The sequence below is a fragment of the Rhinoderma darwinii genome, chromosome 3 (genome assembly GCF_050947455.1).
Source record: "Rhinoderma darwinii isolate aRhiDar2 chromosome 3, aRhiDar2.hap1, whole genome shotgun sequence".
Taxonomy (NCBI): Eukaryota; Metazoa; Chordata; class Amphibia; order Anura; family Rhinodermatidae; genus Rhinoderma; species Rhinoderma darwinii.
Window position 1 is genome coordinate 331,337,047 of NC_134689.1, and position 20,673 is coordinate 331,357,719.

Here is a 20,673-nt window from a genome sequence, read left to right on the forward strand (position 1 = left end):
TTGTATTGAACTTGTTTGCACATAATATAATATTGTGTGTGAATCTGTGGGTGTAATGTCTCATTGTATACAAACATTCCTCCATGAGGGTTTTATATGTAGGGTTGTTTTTCTAAACACTTTTTTTACTTTTCCAGAATTTTCAATACAAAGTTCTGAAGCTCAAGGCTTGGAAGACTCTTTTGGCAGATCATAGCTCATTTATTATGGAACTACATTTATATAAATTCTCTAACATTTACCTGTGACCTCATTCAGACAGACATATTGTGGCCTCAATTTAACGTTAGTATTACGGTCGCAAGAGCCGACCCGACTGCGGGTCTAATCCGAACTAACTGCGTCTTAGGGATGATTCTTGAGGTAGCAGTTCTACCAGGTCACTTGGCTATTTTTGAAGCCAGAATTAAACCTTGGAAATACCAATGTGCTACAAAACTTGTAACCCAAAAAGAGATGTTTCTTGCTTTTTGAATAGACGGAAATCTTTCCATAAATTTAGTTAATAACTCATCATCTATACACAGTTTTCTAAAAAGTTAAGGTACCTGTAGCGTCCATGGCCGCGGACCATCGGGATTACTCACCCCCCGGCAACCGCAGCTATGGATCTGTGAGCGCTGGCCCGCATCTCCTCCCCAGGAGACGCCAGCGCTCACTTCCGCTCCGGTCCGCTGTGTCCCGTGGGGTGCGCGCACACGCTTCTGCCTGGCCTTAAAGGGCCAGTGCGCGCACATGGGAATCATCATTAATTAGCCCATGATCACACTGGACTATAAGAAGGGCCCTGCCCCTTTGCTCATTGCATGGGCGTTGTTGTGTTTACCTATGTTAGTCTTGCAAATGCTCCCTTAGCGTTATCCTTTTCCCATTGTTTCCGTGCCCTGCTACCTGTACCCTGTATCCCGTGCTATTTGTTCCTGTGCCTTAAACCTGTTGGAGTCATGTTGTGCCACATGTTCCGCCTGCTGTGTTACACCACATCTGGTGTCTGCTGTCAAGGTCCCATCTGTGCCTAGCCGTTGCTGCTGTCTGAACCAGTACAGGTACCCTTGTGCTTGGACTATTTATATATTGACTTGGCACTCTGTTGCTGCTACGGCGGTATGGCCCAGTGGGTCCACATACCCACAGATCGTGACAGTACCCCTTGTCAAATTACATGTTTTGCTAATTTATAAAGTGAAAATAAGTTGCAACAACCTCTGCAGCTTTTAATGCGCAGTTACTGTTTATTTTCCGAATTTATCATAGTGGAAAAAAATGATCCGATGCCCAAACTTTTGCACATGACAAAATTTTGTTTTATGTTGAATTTTTTCTTAACTTTTCTTTTCTTATTATTATTTTTGTTTTTTATATAACATACCGACACTTTGAGAGATGTTGGCCAACCCTCATCCAGTACAGGTCCCTGGTCTGGAAATGCAAGCTCATACTCCAAGAAAAAGGAAATAGGCTTCACATAGTCTGCAGTATCCTACAGAGAAGGTGTCAGGCATAAAAATAAAACATAGATTAATAAGTACAAACATATCTAAAATCAGTGAAAAGACCTATCTGATGCAGTGGCGTCAATTCTGTAGAAGAGAGGGGGCACCATAGCAAATATCAAAATGGACCTCCCATTATGATACCAGTATGGGATCAACCAGGGCTGGGCCTCTCTGCAAGGACCCCATATTAGCTGCCCTTGGTCTGATGATGTTCTTATACAAAGCTCTATAAAAATAACAAGGGGACATTGTATTGTTACAGAGGAAACTTTTTCACCATCAGCAAGGATTTTTTTTGTTTTTACTAGGGCACTAAATGTATGGACATTTCTGAAATTGCAAGCAGTGGTGGTTGGTTCTTTAAATTAATTTTAAAAGGATTTGGATTCCTTTCTGGAAATAGATGGTCCTTATGACCTATAAAAAAAAAAAGGGTCTCCTACCAAGGGAACTTTTGTCATGCTGGATTGGGTTGGTAGAAGTCCCTGGGGAAAAAAAGTTGGGATGGGCCCCCATCCCACCTCTGAGACATGGACCCCTCCTGATCCCATATTTCAGCCACTTATAGGAATGTGGCTTTCTCCATAGAAGTCTATGACAGCTATGGAGGCTGATAAGCCAGCGGCTCCTTTAGACATCAAAAGAGATAGCCACATGCAAGCGTGGCCACCTCTTCTTTAGTATATGATCACCGAATGACAACCCGAAGCGTGGATGGTGGAGGACTCATTACATAATACACAGGTCTTCTTTGATTACGAAGCTTCAACTGTATTCATGTTTATGTTATATTATTATATTATCTCTACCCATTGAGTTTGACAGATATTTGCTTGTTACAATTTCCATAAAGATAAATTCATGCATAGACTGTGCATAGATTCAAGTCAAATGGTTCTTTTTAATCAGAAATTAGTCTAGTTCACAACTATTCTCTTTGATGTCAACAATGTTTAAATGTTATGGATTTCTTGGGGAAAATGTTTCCCTTCTCAGGTTAAAAACAGAAAAATAAAACCTTGTTTGTTTCTAAGAGGCTAGGTGAGTAATGTCATCGCTGAGAATGGCTTCCCAGAATTAGGACATAGAGCTACATTTGGATTAGCCATTCTCCTGAGAAGAGGAACCCAAGATGATGCCAATGTTACAACAAATTCACACCCACCAGCACATGGAAATTGAGCTGTTGGCACTGGCTGTGTCCACTCGTGGCTCTGATGGTTTTAATGAAGTGCTTGTCTCCTCCAATGTCATCAATCACAGCACGAGGGGTATATCTCTTCTCATCAATCGTCACATTGTATTTAATGGCTGGGAGTAGATACAGATCATAAGTCGTGTACACAGTATTATTAGACAAACCAACACATTTCTCTCATTGTAATTACAATTTAGTAAAATAATAATTAAACTGACCTATCATACTTGTCACGTGTGTGATAATATTCCAACTTAGTACATGCAATGTGTAGGTATAGATTCATTCAAGCATGTACAGTGGAGGAAATAAGTATTTGATCCCTTGCTGATTTTGTAAGTTTGCCCACTGTCAAAGTCATGAACAGTCTAGAATTTTTAGGCTAGGTTAATTTTACCAGTGAGAGATAGATTATATAAAAAAATAAAAATAAAATCACATTGTCAAAATTATATATATTTATTTGCATTGTGCACAGAGAAATAAGTATTTGATCCCCTGCCAACCATTAAGAGTTCAGCCTCCTCCAGACCAGTTACACGCTCCAAATCAACTTGGTGCCTGCATTAAAGACAGCTGTCTTACATGGTCACCTGTATAAAAGACTCCTGTCCACAGACTCAATTAATCAGTCTGACTCTAACCTCTACAACATGGGCAAGACCAAAGAGCTTTCTAAGGATGTCAGGGACAAGATCATAGACCTGCACAAGGCTGGAATGGGCTACAAAACCATAAGTAAGACGCTGGGTGAGAAGGAGACGACTGTTGGTGCAATAGTAAGAAAATGGAAGACATACAAAATGACTGTCAATCGACATCGATCTGGGGCTCCATGCAAAATCTCACCTCGTGGGGTATCCTTGATCCTGAGGAAGGTGAGAGCTCAGCCGAAAACTACACGGGGGGAACTTGTTAATGATCTCAAGGCAGCTGGGACCACAGTCACCAAGAAAACCATTGGTAACATATTACGCCGTAATGGATTAAAATCCTGCAGTGCCCGCAATGTCCCCCTGCTCAAGAAGGCACATGTACAGGCCCATCTGAAGTTTGCAAATGAACATCTGGATGATTCTGAGAGTGATTGGGAGAAGGTGCTGTGGTCAGATGAGACTAAAATTGAGCTCTTTGGCATTAACTCAACTCGCAGTTTTTGGAGGAAGAGAAATGCTGCCTATGACCCAAAGAACACCGTCCCCACTGTCAAGCATGGAGGTGGAAACATTATGTTTTGGGGGTGTTTCTCTGCTAAGGGCACAGGACTACTTCACCGCATCAATGGGAGAATGGATGGAGCCATGTACCGTCAAATCCTGAGTGACAACCTCCTTCCCTCCACCAGGACATTAAAAATGGCTCGTGGCTGGGTCTTCCAGCACGACAATGACCCGAAACATACAGCCAAGGCAACAAAGGAGTGGCTCAAAAAGAAGCACATTAAGGTCATGGAGTGGCCTAGCCAGTCTCCAGACCTTAATCCCATCGAAAACTTATGGAGGGAGCTGAAGATCCGAGTTGCCAAGCGACAGCCTCGAAATCTTAATGATTTACAGATGATCTGCAAAGAGGAGTGGGCCAAAATTCCATCTAACATGTGTGCAAACCTCATCATCAACTACTAAAAATGTCTGACTGCTGTGCTTGCCAACAAGGGTTTTGCCACCAAGTATTAAGTCTTGTTTGCCAAAGGGATCAAATATTTATTTCTCTGTGCACAATGCAAATAAATATATATAATTTTGACAATGTTATTTTTTTTTATTATTTTTATATAATCTATCTCTCACTGGTAAAATTAACCTAGCCTAAAAATTCTAGACTGTTCATGTCTTTGACAGTGGGCAAAATCAGCAAGGGATCAAATACTTATTTCCTCCACTGTACAATGATGGGGATAGGAAGGGGAGAGTTTTCTCACTGTGATTGACTGCCAAGGAGAGTTGAGAGAGGGAGCTGGGCTTACACAAATCTTGTTGTTTTACCCTACCCACACATGGGCAAGATCCTTATCTATTAATATATAAATATATCTACTTTTCAAACACGTGTGCAGTAGAATAAATGCAACTTTTTTTTTATAAACCTTAACTATTATTGGTTTGAAGAAAAAATGTGGACTTACCAACGCCCTGCCCTTGAAACTGTGGGGCTTTAAACATTGGGGAGAAGCAGACGAATGCTGACATACATGTTGCTTCCCGTCCATTCCTGCGACATTCTTTACTAAAAATGTTGATTTTCGGAGGCTCAAATCTGATGGTTGTGTTGATTTGAATAATGCTGCGAGTCCTACACAACATAGAAAATCAGAAAATATAGAACAGAGAGTAATCAAGTGATAGCAAATATAAACAGTATGAATTAGAGAACAAATGGTGAAAAAGTATAATTGTGCTATCATACTAAAACTATATATATTTTACTGACTTTAGGACGCACTGGACCATAAGATGCAGCCATAAATTTTAGCATAAAAGAGGAGAAAAAAGGTTTTGCCTTTAACTGTACATTTCCTGGGTAATATTGAGACAATAGGGTACCACAGTGCCCCAATATAATGCCAGCCACAATGCCCCATAACAATGTCAGACACAGAAATACAAGATATTGGCAGCTATAGTCAGTGGCGGATCCTCATATGGATGGATCGGGCGGCCGCCCAGGGACCAAGGCTCCCAGGGGGCCCATGGCCGCCTGAACCACACATAACCTCAATAAACTATGTAGGGCTGTTTCCGGCCACATTCTAGCGGTCATCGATCTCACCTGCTGATGAAGAGGTGGGGGGAGGTGCAGCGGTAGTCATTTGCAGGGATGAGCTAGGCCAGGGAACAGGGGGCACATAACATCAACTGTACAGAGCAGACTGTCATAGAGAGTGATGGGCAGGCGCTGGAGTCACTCTCCCTGACAGTCTGCTCCTCTGTGAACTGTCCCACCTGTCTACACCGCCAGCAGCTGCTTGATAACGGCAAGACTGCAACTAAGAGGTGAAAGACCTGTGGTGACATCACAGCCACATGATCAAGGTCATGTAGGCTGCCAGAGCACAAGCACCGCAGAGGAAGACGCTCTGGTGAGTGTGGTGTGTGTGTATATATAGTGTGTGTGTATGTGTGTGTGTGTATAGTGTATATAGTGTCTGTATAGTGCATATAGTGTGTGTATATATAGTGTGTGTGTGTGTGTATAGTGTGTGTGAGTATAGTGCATATTGTGTGTGTGTGTGTGTGTGTGTATAGTGGATATAGTGTGTGTGTGGAGAGGGGGGGCCTAAGCATGGGGAACAGCCCAGGGCCTATGGTCTCCTTAATCCACCACTGGCTATAGTGCTCTCACCCTCCCCTGAACTCACCAGACATCAGAGATGTGGAGAGGCAGGGGTTAATGGTGTTGAATCTGCTATTACTGATCATTCATAGGAGGCGGCGTGGCTAGAAGGTCCTTGCAGATCAGTACCTGCACAGATTTACTGTGCTGTGTGTACTAATGTTTGTGTTATTTGCTCACTGAATAGTCAGATTTGACAGAACTTTGTGTGTAAGGGCCCATTCAAACGTGAATAACGTCCGTTTGCTGCGCATGGAAATCAAGCGCAGCACACGGACCCATTGATTTCAATAAGGCTGTTCACACATGCGTGAGTTTTCACGCAGCGAGAGTTTTCATGCACCTACGCGCCCATTGAAGTCAATGGGTGCGTAAAAACCACGAACCGCAGACGGATGAACATCCGTGTGCGGTGCGCAATTTGCGCATCAATTCGATTGAAAAAAAAAAAAGATGTGTTCTGCGAGTGCGTGAATGCCACCCGCATGCCACCCGCATAGCACACTGATGCATACGCAACACACACGGACCAGATTCACGCCTGTGAATCTGATAAGCTTGTGTGAATGTAGCCTAAGATGTGACTGTTCAGTGAGCAAATAACTCAGAGATCTTTTACACACAGCATGATTCTATATGACTGTTTAAATGTAAGCATTGCATTTTGAGTTTGGTATCAGAAGAACAGAGTGGTGACCCCTATGAGGAATTCAGTACCTATTCAGATTAAATATAATTAAATTATAGGTGCATAAAACTCCTCTACAAACCCCGGCAACATCCCAAATCACCAGGTATATTAGGTGTAAATCAATTGTCCGTAAATTCCCAGATATTTAGTATAAAGGGGGGGGGGGTGCATTTTGCCATCTCCACTGTAGGCACCAATGTGCTTGGAAACCCGCCTTCAAGAATCCTGCATTTGCCCCTGGCCTCTATGGTAGCTGTCAGCCCTTATTTGTGTATCTATAATTCTAATGGCAGCTGGAGTTGTGAACATTGGAGCCACTATCATAGTGATGGAATGGGTCAGTAAAAGAAGCGAATGGAATAAGAAAAGGTAAAATTATCCTTTGAGCACATATAACAATATATTTAGGCTTCGCACAGTTAGATTTGTACAGTATAATTTACGCACCATAGCAGAACTGCATTTCCCATGGAGCCCACTGCCAGATCCACCAGTCCATCCTCATTCATATCCATCTCACAGTGAATATTACAACCGAAATATACGAGTTTGGAAGACAAGTCTGCTGCAGCAATGCGCTAGGTTGAAAGAACATAGCAAACATAAGAAAAGTGCTAAGAAAAGTGCCATAGATATCCCCCCTCAGCCTCAACACATACACACATGATGATTATAGGGATTGTACAGGATTGGAAAAACATGTCTGTCTATGGGTTGTGCCTAGTATTGCAACTTGACTGTCAAAGTGAATGGGGCTTTGCCGCAATACCACACACAACCTGTGGACAGGTGTGGCACTGCTTTTAGAAGAAAGGAGCCATGTTTTTCACTACAGCTATTACTTTATATAAACTGTAAGTTTTTATTTCTAGTTTCTTTGTTCTTTTGACACTATGCTAACTGTACATAAAGAGGGTCTGCCACCAGTTTATAACTTCTCTATCTCCTACCTAATCTAATAGGCGCTTTGATGTAGATGACTACTGTTTGTTTTTTAAATGTTTATTATTGACCAGCCGCTGCAGATTCGGACAAACGTCCTGGCATGGCTGGAGGGGATGTCTGTTCAGTCTTCCGTCGCTCCGGTAAAGGACCTGCGGGAGGAAGTCACGTCGCAGCGCGATCTTGTGAAATCATGCTGTGCTATGAATCAAGCTGGGCTGATTGGTCGGCGTCATACACTTTTCTATACAATGCCCACTTGGTGAATAGAAAAGAAATGCCCAGTTGGGCATTTAGAAAAAGTTTGCATAAATCGAAAAATCAAGCACAGTAGAAGGAAGTCGGCACCACTCTCAATCTTCACAGCATGGAACAGGCAGATAGATGCAAGTGGAGGCAGAGTTTCCTCATTTAAGCAAACTTCGGGCGGTGCTCAGCATAAAAACAGACAGTCTTGTAGTATAATATAGATGAAAGAAATGAAAATGCGGCACTCACCCGTTTGCAAATCTTTTTAACTTTATTGTGTCACCTTGGCGAGGGTAAAAGCATTACAGGGAGGACAGCTAGTTGTAGGTTACAGCCTGTTTCGCACTGGAGATTGCGCTTCTTCTTCAGAAGAAGCGCAATCTCCAGTGCGAAACAGGCTGTAACCTACAACTAGCTGTCCTCCCTGTAATTCAGAAGAAGCGCAGAAGAAGCGCAATCTCCAGCGCGAAACAGGCTGTAACCTACAACTAGCTGTCCTCCCTGTAATGCTTTTACCCTCGCCAAGGTGACACAATAAAGTTAAAAAGATTTGCAAACGGGTGAGTGCCGCATTTTCATTTCTTTCATCTATAAATCGAAAAATTTTCATAACTTGGTCAATAATATACCTTAAAAAAACCAACAAAAACAGTAGTTATCTACATCAAAGCGCCTATTAGATTAGGTAGGAGATAGAGAAGTATTAAACTGGTGACAGAGCCTCCTTAAGGTCAAAGCACCTGTAATGTATTTTTTTCTTCTTACCTGTTTGTATTTTTTCAAAATATTCCTCTTAAATCCGTGAAATATGTAGATTGCACCTTTGTGGTCATCTTCAAGAGGAGCCCCAACCACCACATCATTGAAGGAGTCCTGGTTAAGATCTGGGACTGCAGTTATAGCATATCCAAAACGTGCGTTCTGTGAGCTGTCAAAGTCCTGAAGAATACCATCTGGAATAAACCGCTTCTGTAACAAAAGCAGAATACAGGCATTAGAACTAATCTAGAACATAGCAAATAGCCAAGATGCTGTAAGAAATTCAGGAGTTTTCTATTCAACTTTAATGGTGTAATTTTGAAGTTGACATACAGTAAGAAAAGATGTTTCCAGTTGGACTATGTGCATCCTATGCATTCCAACATGACATGAAAGTGTGAGGCATCTGGTTTGTAGTCTGATCAGGGCTCATAATATACTTCACTTGCCACTTTATAATATTGTTGTACTAAAGACGAGAAGGTAAACTGTAAGATAGTTTGAAACAAAAGATATGTTTGAAGGGGTTGAACTAATTTTTTTACACCCTATTAGGGAATTCTGAGTTAGTAGATAAAGATCATCTGTTCATGATCCTATCCCTCAGCCAAAGTGGAGGGCAGTTACAAAGAGCATCTCTCGCTTAGGAGGACCTGTCCTGCATTACACAGACAATTCATTGGTATGAATAGGCACTGTGTAATGCTCAATTTGCACTGTGGTGGCGCTGCCTGTAAACTTAACACTTACTGCCAGGTTTCCCCACAGATTACAGCTGATCATTGGGATTCCCAGCAGTGGGACACTTTGTGATTTGCTTATTGTGAGGTTACTCTTCTAACAAGTAAGAATTGTCCAAAGCTTAGAACCCCTTTAAATAAATTTCAGCATCTTATTCTGTTCCCTGTGTCTGCCTGAGGTACCTTGTGCCCAGCAGAGGAAGTATCTGAGGGCCCACTAAGAATATATACAGAACATGTGTATGTCCACTTTTGACTGCATCTTATACTACGGTGTTATTATTGCATTTACAGGATGATATCATTAATACATTCTAATAGGTTATTTTTTAATAAATTCTGTTAGAATTGTCCATAGTGGAAAGTGATTGTTTTCCAAATCAGCATCAAATAGGGATGTCTTCTGCTGGACCTTTGGGGCCCATTATTGTATCAGAACATGGGTCCACTAGAGGATCCTCTGGTACTCTGGTGGGCCAGGTTGACCCTGTAGTCTGTACCAAATAGTTAGAAAAATTACTTTACAGCATAGAATGGAGACATAGTACATTAGGAGTATTTCTTTTTAATTATTTTTATATATTTTTACCCATGCAACACAACATCTGTATACCATAATTTGCTATTATATTTCAGTTTGCCTTCATTTCAAGTTATAAAAATTGGCAATGTTTACCGTCTAAATATGCATCTTGGTTGCTCATACCAATGACAGGAACTATATAAATTGCAAACATTTCAGTTTGATGACCTGAACACTCATAGAAACCAGATGACATCACGTAGAACTTACAAAAGATGTCTCTTTATACTGAAGAGCATGAGAAATATGTACATGGAGAAGGTCCAAGATGTGGGGACATAAATTTTGTCTGGTTCAACACAATCATGTCAACTCTCCATACAAATCTTATGTTTACAATTTTTTTTTTACAAAATAATTAAAACATGGAATTGTTGGGGTCATTGCTTTTTATTCATGTCCAACATTTTTGTAGAATCATCATAAATAATATAATCTATTTTTACAACATCCATTGTTAAAGTTGTTGTCCAGTTTTGACAAATCATTTTCAAGGGTAGCCCTAAAGTGGAAAGTGGGCTCATACAGTTTGACCAAATAAAGTATGTATCAAAAGAAATTCAGATTAGTTTTTAAAGGGGTTGTCCAGTTTCTATTTATGTCTTTACATATTAGTAGAATAGGATATCATACAGTTTTCTAATATACATGTATTAGAAATTCTACACACATACTCTATGGAATAGTATAGCCACAGATCAGTCCTGTGACCAGACACACACACACGCACACGCACACGCACACGCACACACACGCAGCATGGGCTATGTGGATATAAACAACTACTTCACTGTGTGTGTATTCACGGTCTCTAGATGATTTATAAAATAACTGCCTGTCTCTAGCGGATGTTGCCATGTTGTTAATAAAGTTGAATTAAAAAACCACAACACACAGAGGAGACGGAGAAGAATGTAAGAGCCGCTCCTCACAGACACTGACAGACATGATGATGAGACGTTGCTGTAGGTAGAAATACTTTAGAACTTCTGCTCCTCAATAATCTATCATTCACCTGACAGTGTTACCTGAATGCCAGGGGTCACATGATGTGGGTCACATGACTGTCCATTCAGTTATCCTATGGGTGCTTTTTTATGGACAAATCTGTGGACTATACCATTTTTTTTATTTATAGACAGAGGCTCCGGCACTGATATAAGAAAGGTATGTGAGCCGAATTTTAAATACATGATTTAAAGGGGTTTTCCCATAATCAATATTTATCACCAATCCACAGGACAAGTGGGAGTCCGACTGCTGGGACCCCCCACCGATCACGAGAATGGGCTTACCTTGCTGTTCATGGGAGCCCCATATGAATGGAGCAGTATTGCACATGCTCGGCCACTGCTTCATTGATTGGTGGGGTTCAAGCGGTTGGACCCCCACCTATCAGATATTTATCACCTTTCGTTGGAGAGGTGATAATTAATGATTATAGGGAAAAACCTTTAATGTCTATAGCCAATGTTTATGTCAAAAGTGGACATTTTCATTTATGTTTCTTAAAACATGAATGTTTGTAATAAACATAGGGCGGTCCTGATCACTGATTAACAGCCTTCCGTGTATAAGTGTGCATACAGAAATAACTGTCAATCACTGAGTAGGACCGCCCACTGGACTCTTAAGTCCAGAATGAGCAGAGGTATAAATTAATAAATGACAAGATATACTGAATCTTTTACCAAAAAACTTTATATCAATCTGCTCAGCACCTCCTGCTCTATAAAATCCTCCCCACAGATTGGTCTGAATTTTTAAGGTGACAGGTTCCCTTTAACCAGTTCTTATGACCCCTTTTTTGATGCAACTAGTCTATTTCAGTAGTAATTTACATAGGTAATACTAACAGATACTTACTTCTCTCATAACATACACAGACACACGACCTCGCTCCCGTCCATCACTGAAGAACATAGGCGCTCCAACCAATAGGACATCCGTTACCCCATCACCATCTACATCTGCAGAGCCAATTTCACTGCCGAAATATGATCCAATCTACCAGGGACAGAAGAATAACACATTTCACCATTATGGTAGTATTGGTAGTAGCAAATCAGGTTCAGGAAGGAATGAAATACAGATGGTTGCTACGAGAGTATGGGTAGTACTTTTTCCATCTAATTGTTATTATACAAGCAGGGTCAACGCATAATGTCCCAGTGCCTTTATTGCCCCCATTGGTATTGCATCCTACATGTCTGTTATCCTTCTTGTAAACTATCATGTCCACTGCAATGTTATATGATTACCTGAACCCCTAGAAGAGACTGGTGGATGATGAGGTTGTCCACTCCCTGCATGCTGAAGATGATCACTTTTCCTGTGTGGTTGAACCGTGGGGCTCCAGCAACATATAATCTGACACGTTGTGGTGTCGTAATAGACGTAACTGTGTAACCTGTTCAAGAAAGAGGGAGAACTGTGACGTCAAGAGCTGATCATGTGCCAAGCAATATTAGAAAGTGATGACATAGTGAAATTTATATAATAATCTAGGTATGTTTTATTACAACAGCTAGCAGTCACCAAATCCAAAGTTGTATGTTATTCAATGACATCTGAATTATTCTTGTCTTGACTACTGTAACTCATTATTAATCTGTCTTCCACTTACTAACTCTCCCCTCTCCAATCTATCCTTAATTCAGCAGCCAGGTTCATCTTTCTGACCAACCGCTATACCAATGCCTCTACCCTCTGCCAGTCACTGCACTGGTTGCCCATACTCTCCAGTATTAAATTCAAACATATTACTCTCACCCACAAAGCTCTCCACAGTGCTGCACGTCCTTACATCTCCTCCTTCATCTCTGTCTACCACCCTATCCGCTCTCTACGTTCTGCCAACAACCTCAGATTAACATCTACCATAATCCAAACCTCCCACTCCCATCTCCAAGATTTCTCTCGTGCTGCACCAGTTCTCTATAATGCACTACCCAAGACAATCAGATTAATTCCCAACATCCACAGTTTTAAACATGCCCTAAAAACACATCTCTTTAGACAGGCCTATAACATTCCCTAATCTGACTACTTTCCCTGGACCCCTTTACATTAGACATTGAGGACTTGACCCCTTCATTCAGCAGTATCCCCCACACTCCTTGCACCCTAATGCACTTCATGTCTGTCATACACAGACACTGGCTGGTGACCGGCTCATGCAGCTTTATGTGCTACTCCATGTGTATAAAAGATGGCTGGACCATTGTACTGAACAAGCACTTTTCACATTTTGCCTCTCCCTTATTTCCTCATAGATTGTAAGCTCTTGCGAGCAGGGTCCTCACTCTTGTTTGAATTGTAAATTAGATTTGTCAATATGTAATGTCAGATATTGTCCGTACAATGTACCCCCTGAATTGTAAAGTGCTGTGGAATATGTTGGCGCTATATAAATAAAGATTATTATTATTATCATCACTGAGGATCCTGGAGAATGTGCTAATGTTAAAGGGTTTCTATAGTCTATAAAACATTAATAAACAATAAACGCTATACAATTTTGAATTTACTTCTTTAGAAAATTTGGCACATGATCCCGAAATCTCAGCGATAGGTGGTGCATGGAGAGCGTGTTTATTATTGTACACACACACACACACACACACACACACACACACACACACACACACACACACACACACACACACACACACACCCATACAGTTTAGGCTAAGCTCACGCCACATTTGTCTCTGTCAAATACATACATCTGTATACCCAAAAAATAGAAAAAAAACATCCAGATATATACTGTAATGTACCCAAAGGTTTCTATTGTGCAGATCTATGACAAAACAGTGGCTGCTATGCTTTTCAGATCCCCAAAAATATTTTTTTTTTTTACAAATAAAGTCAATAAGTCAATGGAATATGTATGCAATTGTATAGGAATATATATTTTTTTAAATGTAATTAAGTCCTAATACAAGGATGAGCTGAGTACATATGTAATCTATTTTCTGCAGTAAGCCTCACATTCGTAGAGTACATTCATATAGGTCTATGAATATGGATTATCCATGCACTAAGCTGTATGGGCAGTCATATGTATTGAACTCCTTAGAAGAAGTAAATTGCAAAATGATATAAGATCTATTGTTCATTAAAATGATTCGGATAAATTGCTGAGCCAAAACCACTAGTATATAGAAGGGTTAATATTTAAAGGTGATGAATCTTGGAAGAGTCTGAGGAGCAGGCTGAGGACTTTTATGCATAGCGTTGTTTGAGACTGCTGGCTCACTGCCTTCCATAACATTATTGTACAAGCCTGAAGTATGGGGGTAAGACAATACTAATGCAGGAGCAGCTCTCATCTCTCCCACATTCCCCCGGCAGCAAATGTGGTGGTGTGGTGAGCGACTCCAGGCAAGGGGCCAGACGTCTTTTCCACAAGACCCAAAGCAATAAGATCCATCCTGGACATTGCGGATATAAAACACTTATTTTCCCCCTCAATTTTCCAAGCAATGTTCCAAGACATAGATCAAAATTCAGAGCTGGGCATTAACCTGCGAGGCGCCCATAATCCTCTATTTTGAACAGAGGGTAATTTACTGATAGGATGAACAGCGTCATAAAAATCTATTTTCAAATTAACTCTGTGCCAAATATTATTAGGAAGAATTAAGAAATAATGATCTATAGCTCCTAGAGGTATTTTAGCATTTACAAAGTGATTTACAGCACATAGCGATATACTTGAAGTGAAGGTATAGTCTGTGCGCATCAGATGTGATATAAGGAGCAGCTAGTAAATCAGGGGAGAAGTTGGGAAAAAATGTATTATGAGCCAATAAAGATTTTAAAGGTAGACAGGATCTGGGCAAGTAGAGCTACGGATTAATTTTCTATATTAGTGGAAATTGTTTGAGATATTTAAGTTTGTAAACTCCATGATGTGTAACAATGACTTTCCAAGATTGAATTTATTTAATATTATAAGCCTCATTGGTTGATAATTGTATAAGCAGACAGGTTTGTCCAGGTTTTTATGTTGGCAGGTGACACATTTGGCTGTAGTATACAACTCTGTATTCAAAATGAAAAATCATTACTGAGTTAAGACCTACTGTAAAAAATCCAAACTTCTTAGCTCATTTAGTGGGTATTATGACAGTCACACGACTGTGACGTAGTTTTAAATTCCTAGGTAAATAAAAACACCCGCTCTAGTCCTGCTGGGAAGATCGCTGGTCTCCATCCTGTGGCAAAACGACAACTTCATGCTGGGAATACTGGGAGTTGTAGTTTTGCAACAGTTGCAGAGTAACAGGTTGGGTATTACTGGTGTATATTATGTCACATTACACGAGGGTGTATAATGTGAATTTTCTATGGCAAATACCGCATTGTGCTGAGCATTTTAATCTAGAGGGTGAGTACCACACTTGGGGCTCCCACTTTCGATCCTCATTATCAGCTGTCTGGATTGCTATAACCTCCACCAAGGGCACCGTCAGCATAAATAGCTCCGCCACATATCTCTTCAGAATAAGAGAAGGCAAAGATCAGGCAAAGACCTTCTAGTTCCCCAAACTAAGATCATCAGAGATGTGGGGCTTTGCAGCATTAAACCGGCCAGGCAGCAAAGTAGAGCAGAAAAGTGAGGGGTGGTTTAGTGGCTCCCGTCTGCCTTTGCCAGGTTTCATCGAAGGGGCAAATCCTGTCTCATTGGGCCATCATAAATAAAGGCATTCACAAGTAGGTCACGTCTATAATTTTTTAACCTGATCTTGGAAAACTGTAGTAAAGAGTTAATTTATTTTATTAAGCTGTTTTTCTCCTGGATGCACTGTCTTTACTATTGTGAGACTGAGACTTGCATGTTAGGAATTTGTCTTGTATACAGAATGGACAAAAACATCTAACCTTGCTGGATAACATTACAATCGATTGATAATAAATTGACCCATGAGTGTTCAGACTGCACAAAAACCATAGCTACAGTATAGTCACATTTTGTGGACTTTTTGTCCACCAGCATTACCGAGATAAGCTCCATGGTTCTTTAGCTCATCGGGAAACTCTTTGAGATAAGACTCTCTTCGTGGTATCACCTTTCCACTACTAGTCTCTTTCAGAACAGCCCCATTCCAGTCATATGCGCCAACAGCTCCAAGCAAAATCCCATCCTAGAGGAAAGACATGCAATAAACTTGTCACAGATAATAAATAACTTGTTAACACAAGTGTTCAATGAGCATAGAACAGTGGTCAACAAACTTGTGCATGGACATAACATTTTTGAAAGCCTGGAGACTAGGACAGAGTCTGATATCTTGAGGTATGAAATTCTAGAGAATGGGAGATACACGAAAGTCCTGGAAGTGAGAGCGTAGACTAGCGAAGAAAGGACAGTCTTGTGAAGCGCAAAGGTTACTTGTGGGGTGGTATTTGGAGATGTATGGAGGAGCCAGATTGAGAAGCACTTTGTGTGTCATTGCGAGAATTTTGAACTTTCTTTTACTAGGCAATGAGTAACCAGTGAAGTAACTAGAAAGGAGAGGTGGTAGAAGAGGAGTGATAGAAAGGCTTATGGGGGAATCACATTTTGATGTCTTAAAAGTAGTTAGTCTTTTTATATTGCTTTATTTTTTAGATATCATTTATACAATAGATTGTTTTCCAAACCACAAAGAAGCAGAGCAAGGTACAAATTTCCTACTGGAATATTTAATCCTTCCACTTTAGAATATACGGTTGAATCTCGTGCTCCTATTGACCACTATAGCCGAAAGGATTTGTGGCTTGCAGACTAAGGCCCCATGCACACGACCGTACAAATTCTCCATAATTGCGGACCGTAACACAGTCCAAAATTACGGACCGATTCCGTTCTATTGGCCGCGGACACATTTCCATATCGCTACGAATGGGTGTATGTGCTGTAGAAATGTTCAGAAAATTATGTGCTCCCATACTTTGCACGACCGTGTGTATGGGGCCTTAGATCTGACATTCAATTTGTGAGGGCCAGGCCTGAGTGAAGGGCTGACAATGCGGCTGAGATATGTTTCAACCAGCGCAACATGTAGGAAATAATAAAATTATATAAGTCATTATTTTTTCACTAACACATTACATCAATATAAGAATACATGTGGGTATATGAGGTATAGAATGTTTAGATGCCTCTTGCTTTAAGGTCTACTTCTCACCTAGCCGTAGCCTCCTGATTTGCTAGTAATCATTGAAGGAGTATTGGGGTTTCAGCAAATGAACGTTATTGTTGGTATAATGAAAAGTTACACAATTTTCTAATATACTTTCTGCATCAATTCCTCGCAAGTTTTAAAATCTCTGCTTGCTGTCATTTATTTGAAATCTTCATTGTTTACTTCCAGTGAATATGCAAAGCAACTTTTCTCCAGAAAGAAGAAACTTTGCGAGAGTCTGTATATGTGGTATATCACACAGCCAACCAAAACCCTACTCTGTACTATGAGGTAGAAACTACTCAGAAACAGTGCTCTCTACACATGGGTGTCTTTGGTTTGGGTGTCTTTGGTTTGGGTGTCTTTGGTTTGGCTGATAACCCAAGTCATTGACTTGCAGTGTAGCTATCAACTAGAGAGAGACGGTTCTCTTCCTTGAGGAGGAGAGTGATTTTTCATACTTTTTTGCTGGAAGCATTGCCCTCAAGACTAAAGATCTCCCAGCTTGATCTACGCAAGGAATTTCAGTACCTTCCGAGAGTCCTTCCAGTAGATAAAAATATTTCCTGGCTATGTGCTGGACACACAGATAAATAGCTAGTTACAAGGCACAGTTCTGATAAGCTGTGTATCCATCTTTAAACCAGAACATATTTTTATCCACTGCAGGTAAACAATAAAGGATATCTAATGAATGTCAGCATATAGAGATTAGTAATCTAAAAATCAACAATAAGGAATTGATTCAGAAAGTTCATTACAAAATTGTAAAACTTTTCATTATACAAAGAATTATATATTTTTTTTTGCTGAAACCATGATACGCCCTTATTGTTGCTCCCAGGCATATTTAGCAGTGATTGTCTGTGGGGTTATGGCTCTGAAGAAGCCAACTTATCAACAGGTTATGATCTCCACTAGAGCTATGAAATTTGGAATATGATTCGATTGTTATGGGGAATACCACATTGTTTTGCAATAGTTTGCATACATGACCTCCTTTATAAGTGACCTTACAAACTACTAAACTCACCTCCACTACATGTGATGAGAACCCTGCCTGGGACATTTCAAGCCCAAATGATGTCTCATTCTTATTGGTTCCTGCAAATTAAAAAAAAGTCATTAACTGAGAAATTTCTGTAAATTATTGCAAATTGAGTGTGTCAAAACGTGCTACTACTAATTAAAACTAATACTATGATTCAGCATCATTTTTTTAATGGAATTTATGAATTCATGAATTTTCACTGATAAAGTGTCAATGACTAGAGTAAACATACATACAGTAGAAATTATCTGATTAAAAAAAACACACATAACAGTACAGTCATATCGTAGAAATTTTTTACACATTTTTAAAAAAAAATTGAACCCAACGGTCCTTACGTGTCTCTAGCTCTATAATACACACCACTATCACATTATCTTGAGTCTTTATCTTGGCATGGAATTCCACAGTGCCCACTTCCTGCATTCCAACCTCTCAAGAGACAGAAAACCTTTCTTCCCCTTGATTTAGAAGATACTAATCTACACAGTCAATCTACCAGCTCCAATTTGGATATATAAATGGAACAGAGAACTTTGTTTTATCAAACTCAAAAAATCATATTTTTCCATTGACCTACAAATACTTTCTTTCTTCTCAACACTTTGAAATCCTCCTACAAAGTCCTACCCTTTCAGATATAGATGCCCTATTATTCTACCGTTTTAGTATATTACGGATACGACCGGCAAACATTTTGGGTAGATGTCTACAGTCAACATGACTACATGAAACCTTGACCCTTTGGATCCTTTCATTTTAGATTCTAGTAGTTCATCATGGCCGATGTTACATTTAAATCTCCATACATCTAGTTGGGCATATTGCACATGAATGTGATTACTGATAATACATATGTAATGCGTGCATTGTACTCCAAGAGAAGTACTACATTTGTCAGTAAAATTTGTGCAGTGGAGTATACCACCTTCTAGATTGAATATTCTTTCACCAAGGGCATCCACAATGTCCTTTAAGGCAGCTTCATCTGTCACATTAAAGAAATGCTTGTCATCAGGATCACTGGCAATGAACTTGATCTCATTGAGAAAAGCTTTAGGATTAATCTTTCTCCGATTATAATATCCCAAAACCTGAGGACGAAAGAAAGCATATTATATTATATTCACTGCATTAATATTTGCTTTTCAGCTAAGCCCTATTCAAGTAACTGGGGCTTAGCTGCAATACTAGACACAAAACCACAGAAGTGGACGGGCACTCTAAACATGTACGGAGGGCAAAATCTTTGCCCTATATAATATAACCAAAAAACAAAGAGCAGAAATAATTGAATTTCACATGCAGCCAATACAAATAACAGCACAATTTTATTATAACCAGAAAACAATTAAAAACATTGTATACAAAAATACATAAAGCAATCCATTGCTGTGGGTATTTTTGTATACAATGTTTTTAATTGTTTTCTGGTTATAACAAAATTGTGCTATTATTTGCATTGGCTAGGCTAGATGTGCATTTCCATTCTTTTTTCCCTACCTTCTTGGTAATAATCAACAATACTCGACACAGCCATGGGAAGGAGCGGTGCTATGATGTACAAGCCTTTTAACAAATTCAGATTGAATGTTATATGCGTAGACAACTACTTACGGCCACTGCATATCGTGTTATGTTATCTCTTTCGCTTCTCTCTATCACTCTTTTGAGGTCTGGGCTGTCATGGGACTCTCCATCTGTAATAACGATCATCACTTTCTTGGCTCCCTTTCGCCCACCCCGCTGGAATGCTTCAGTACTACACAAGATAATAATTATCAATGCATAATCGTAACGAGTCATTTCTAAGACAAGTATAAACCTTCAGACTTGAAGATAAAATGCATACTATTTCTCTATGTACACAAGTTCATGTATACTCACCAGGCCTTCTCAATCCCCAGTGCAGTACGTGTCTCTTCTCCTCCCCTTTGCTCAATACGTTTTGCAGCCTCCACCACCTCACTCACCGAACGAAAGTCTTTTAAGTAAAATTCATGAACTACCTTCTCCCCATACTGCAGAACTCCAACCTATCACAGACATATGGGAGTATTAGGCCAAATGTAGCTTTGATTCACAGGTAGATGCCCTTTTATCATTTGTACCTGTATCTGCCCAGGAGCAATGTAGAATTTCTGTAGAATGCTGATGAGGAAGCTCTGCACTTCTTCCCAAGGGTAGATGCTGTTGGATCCATCCAGAACAATCACAATATCCATGAAAGTTGGACATCCTTAAAAAAGAAATCATGCTAGTAAGCTACAGATGTTGGAACATTTGCGTTAAGGAACTAGCCAAACATGGCATCAAGATTTCACCTGTCCGAAGGATTTATCCAGCCCAAATGCCTTCAAAAAAAATAATGATTATAGAAGCAACATTTTTTACATCATGAATGTTAAACTGAATGTATAATTTATTTAATTTTAGTTTTATTAATATATTAT

General features: G+C 40.0%; 1 protein-coding gene across 1 annotated transcript in view; it reads right to left on the reverse strand.

Annotated features, from left to right (window-relative positions):
- ITGA11 (integrin subunit alpha 11) overlaps window positions 1-20,673 on the reverse strand; it is an 82,658-nt gene that overhangs the window by 19,423 nt on the left and 42,562 nt on the right. The window contains exons 6-18 of the mRNA XM_075859480.1: window positions 20,332-20,459; window positions 20,108-20,256; window positions 19,838-19,982; window positions 19,146-19,314; window positions 18,203-18,273; window positions 16,002-16,146; window positions 12,253-12,401; window positions 11,858-11,998; window positions 8,675-8,878; window positions 7,166-7,296; window positions 4,820-4,986; window positions 2,662-2,807; window positions 1,370-1,480 (exon numbers count right to left, since the gene is read on the reverse strand). Of these exons, the coding sequence (XP_075715595.1) occupies window positions 1,370-1,480; window positions 2,662-2,807; window positions 4,820-4,986; window positions 7,166-7,296; window positions 8,675-8,878; window positions 11,858-11,998; window positions 12,253-12,401; window positions 16,002-16,146; window positions 18,203-18,273; window positions 19,146-19,314; window positions 19,838-19,982; window positions 20,108-20,256; window positions 20,332-20,459 (1,856 nt within the window). The remainder of the gene's footprint in view (window positions 1-1,369; window positions 1,481-2,661; window positions 2,808-4,819; window positions 4,987-7,165; window positions 7,297-8,674; window positions 8,879-11,857; window positions 11,999-12,252; window positions 12,402-16,001; window positions 16,147-18,202; window positions 18,274-19,145; window positions 19,315-19,837; window positions 19,983-20,107; window positions 20,257-20,331; window positions 20,460-20,673) is intronic.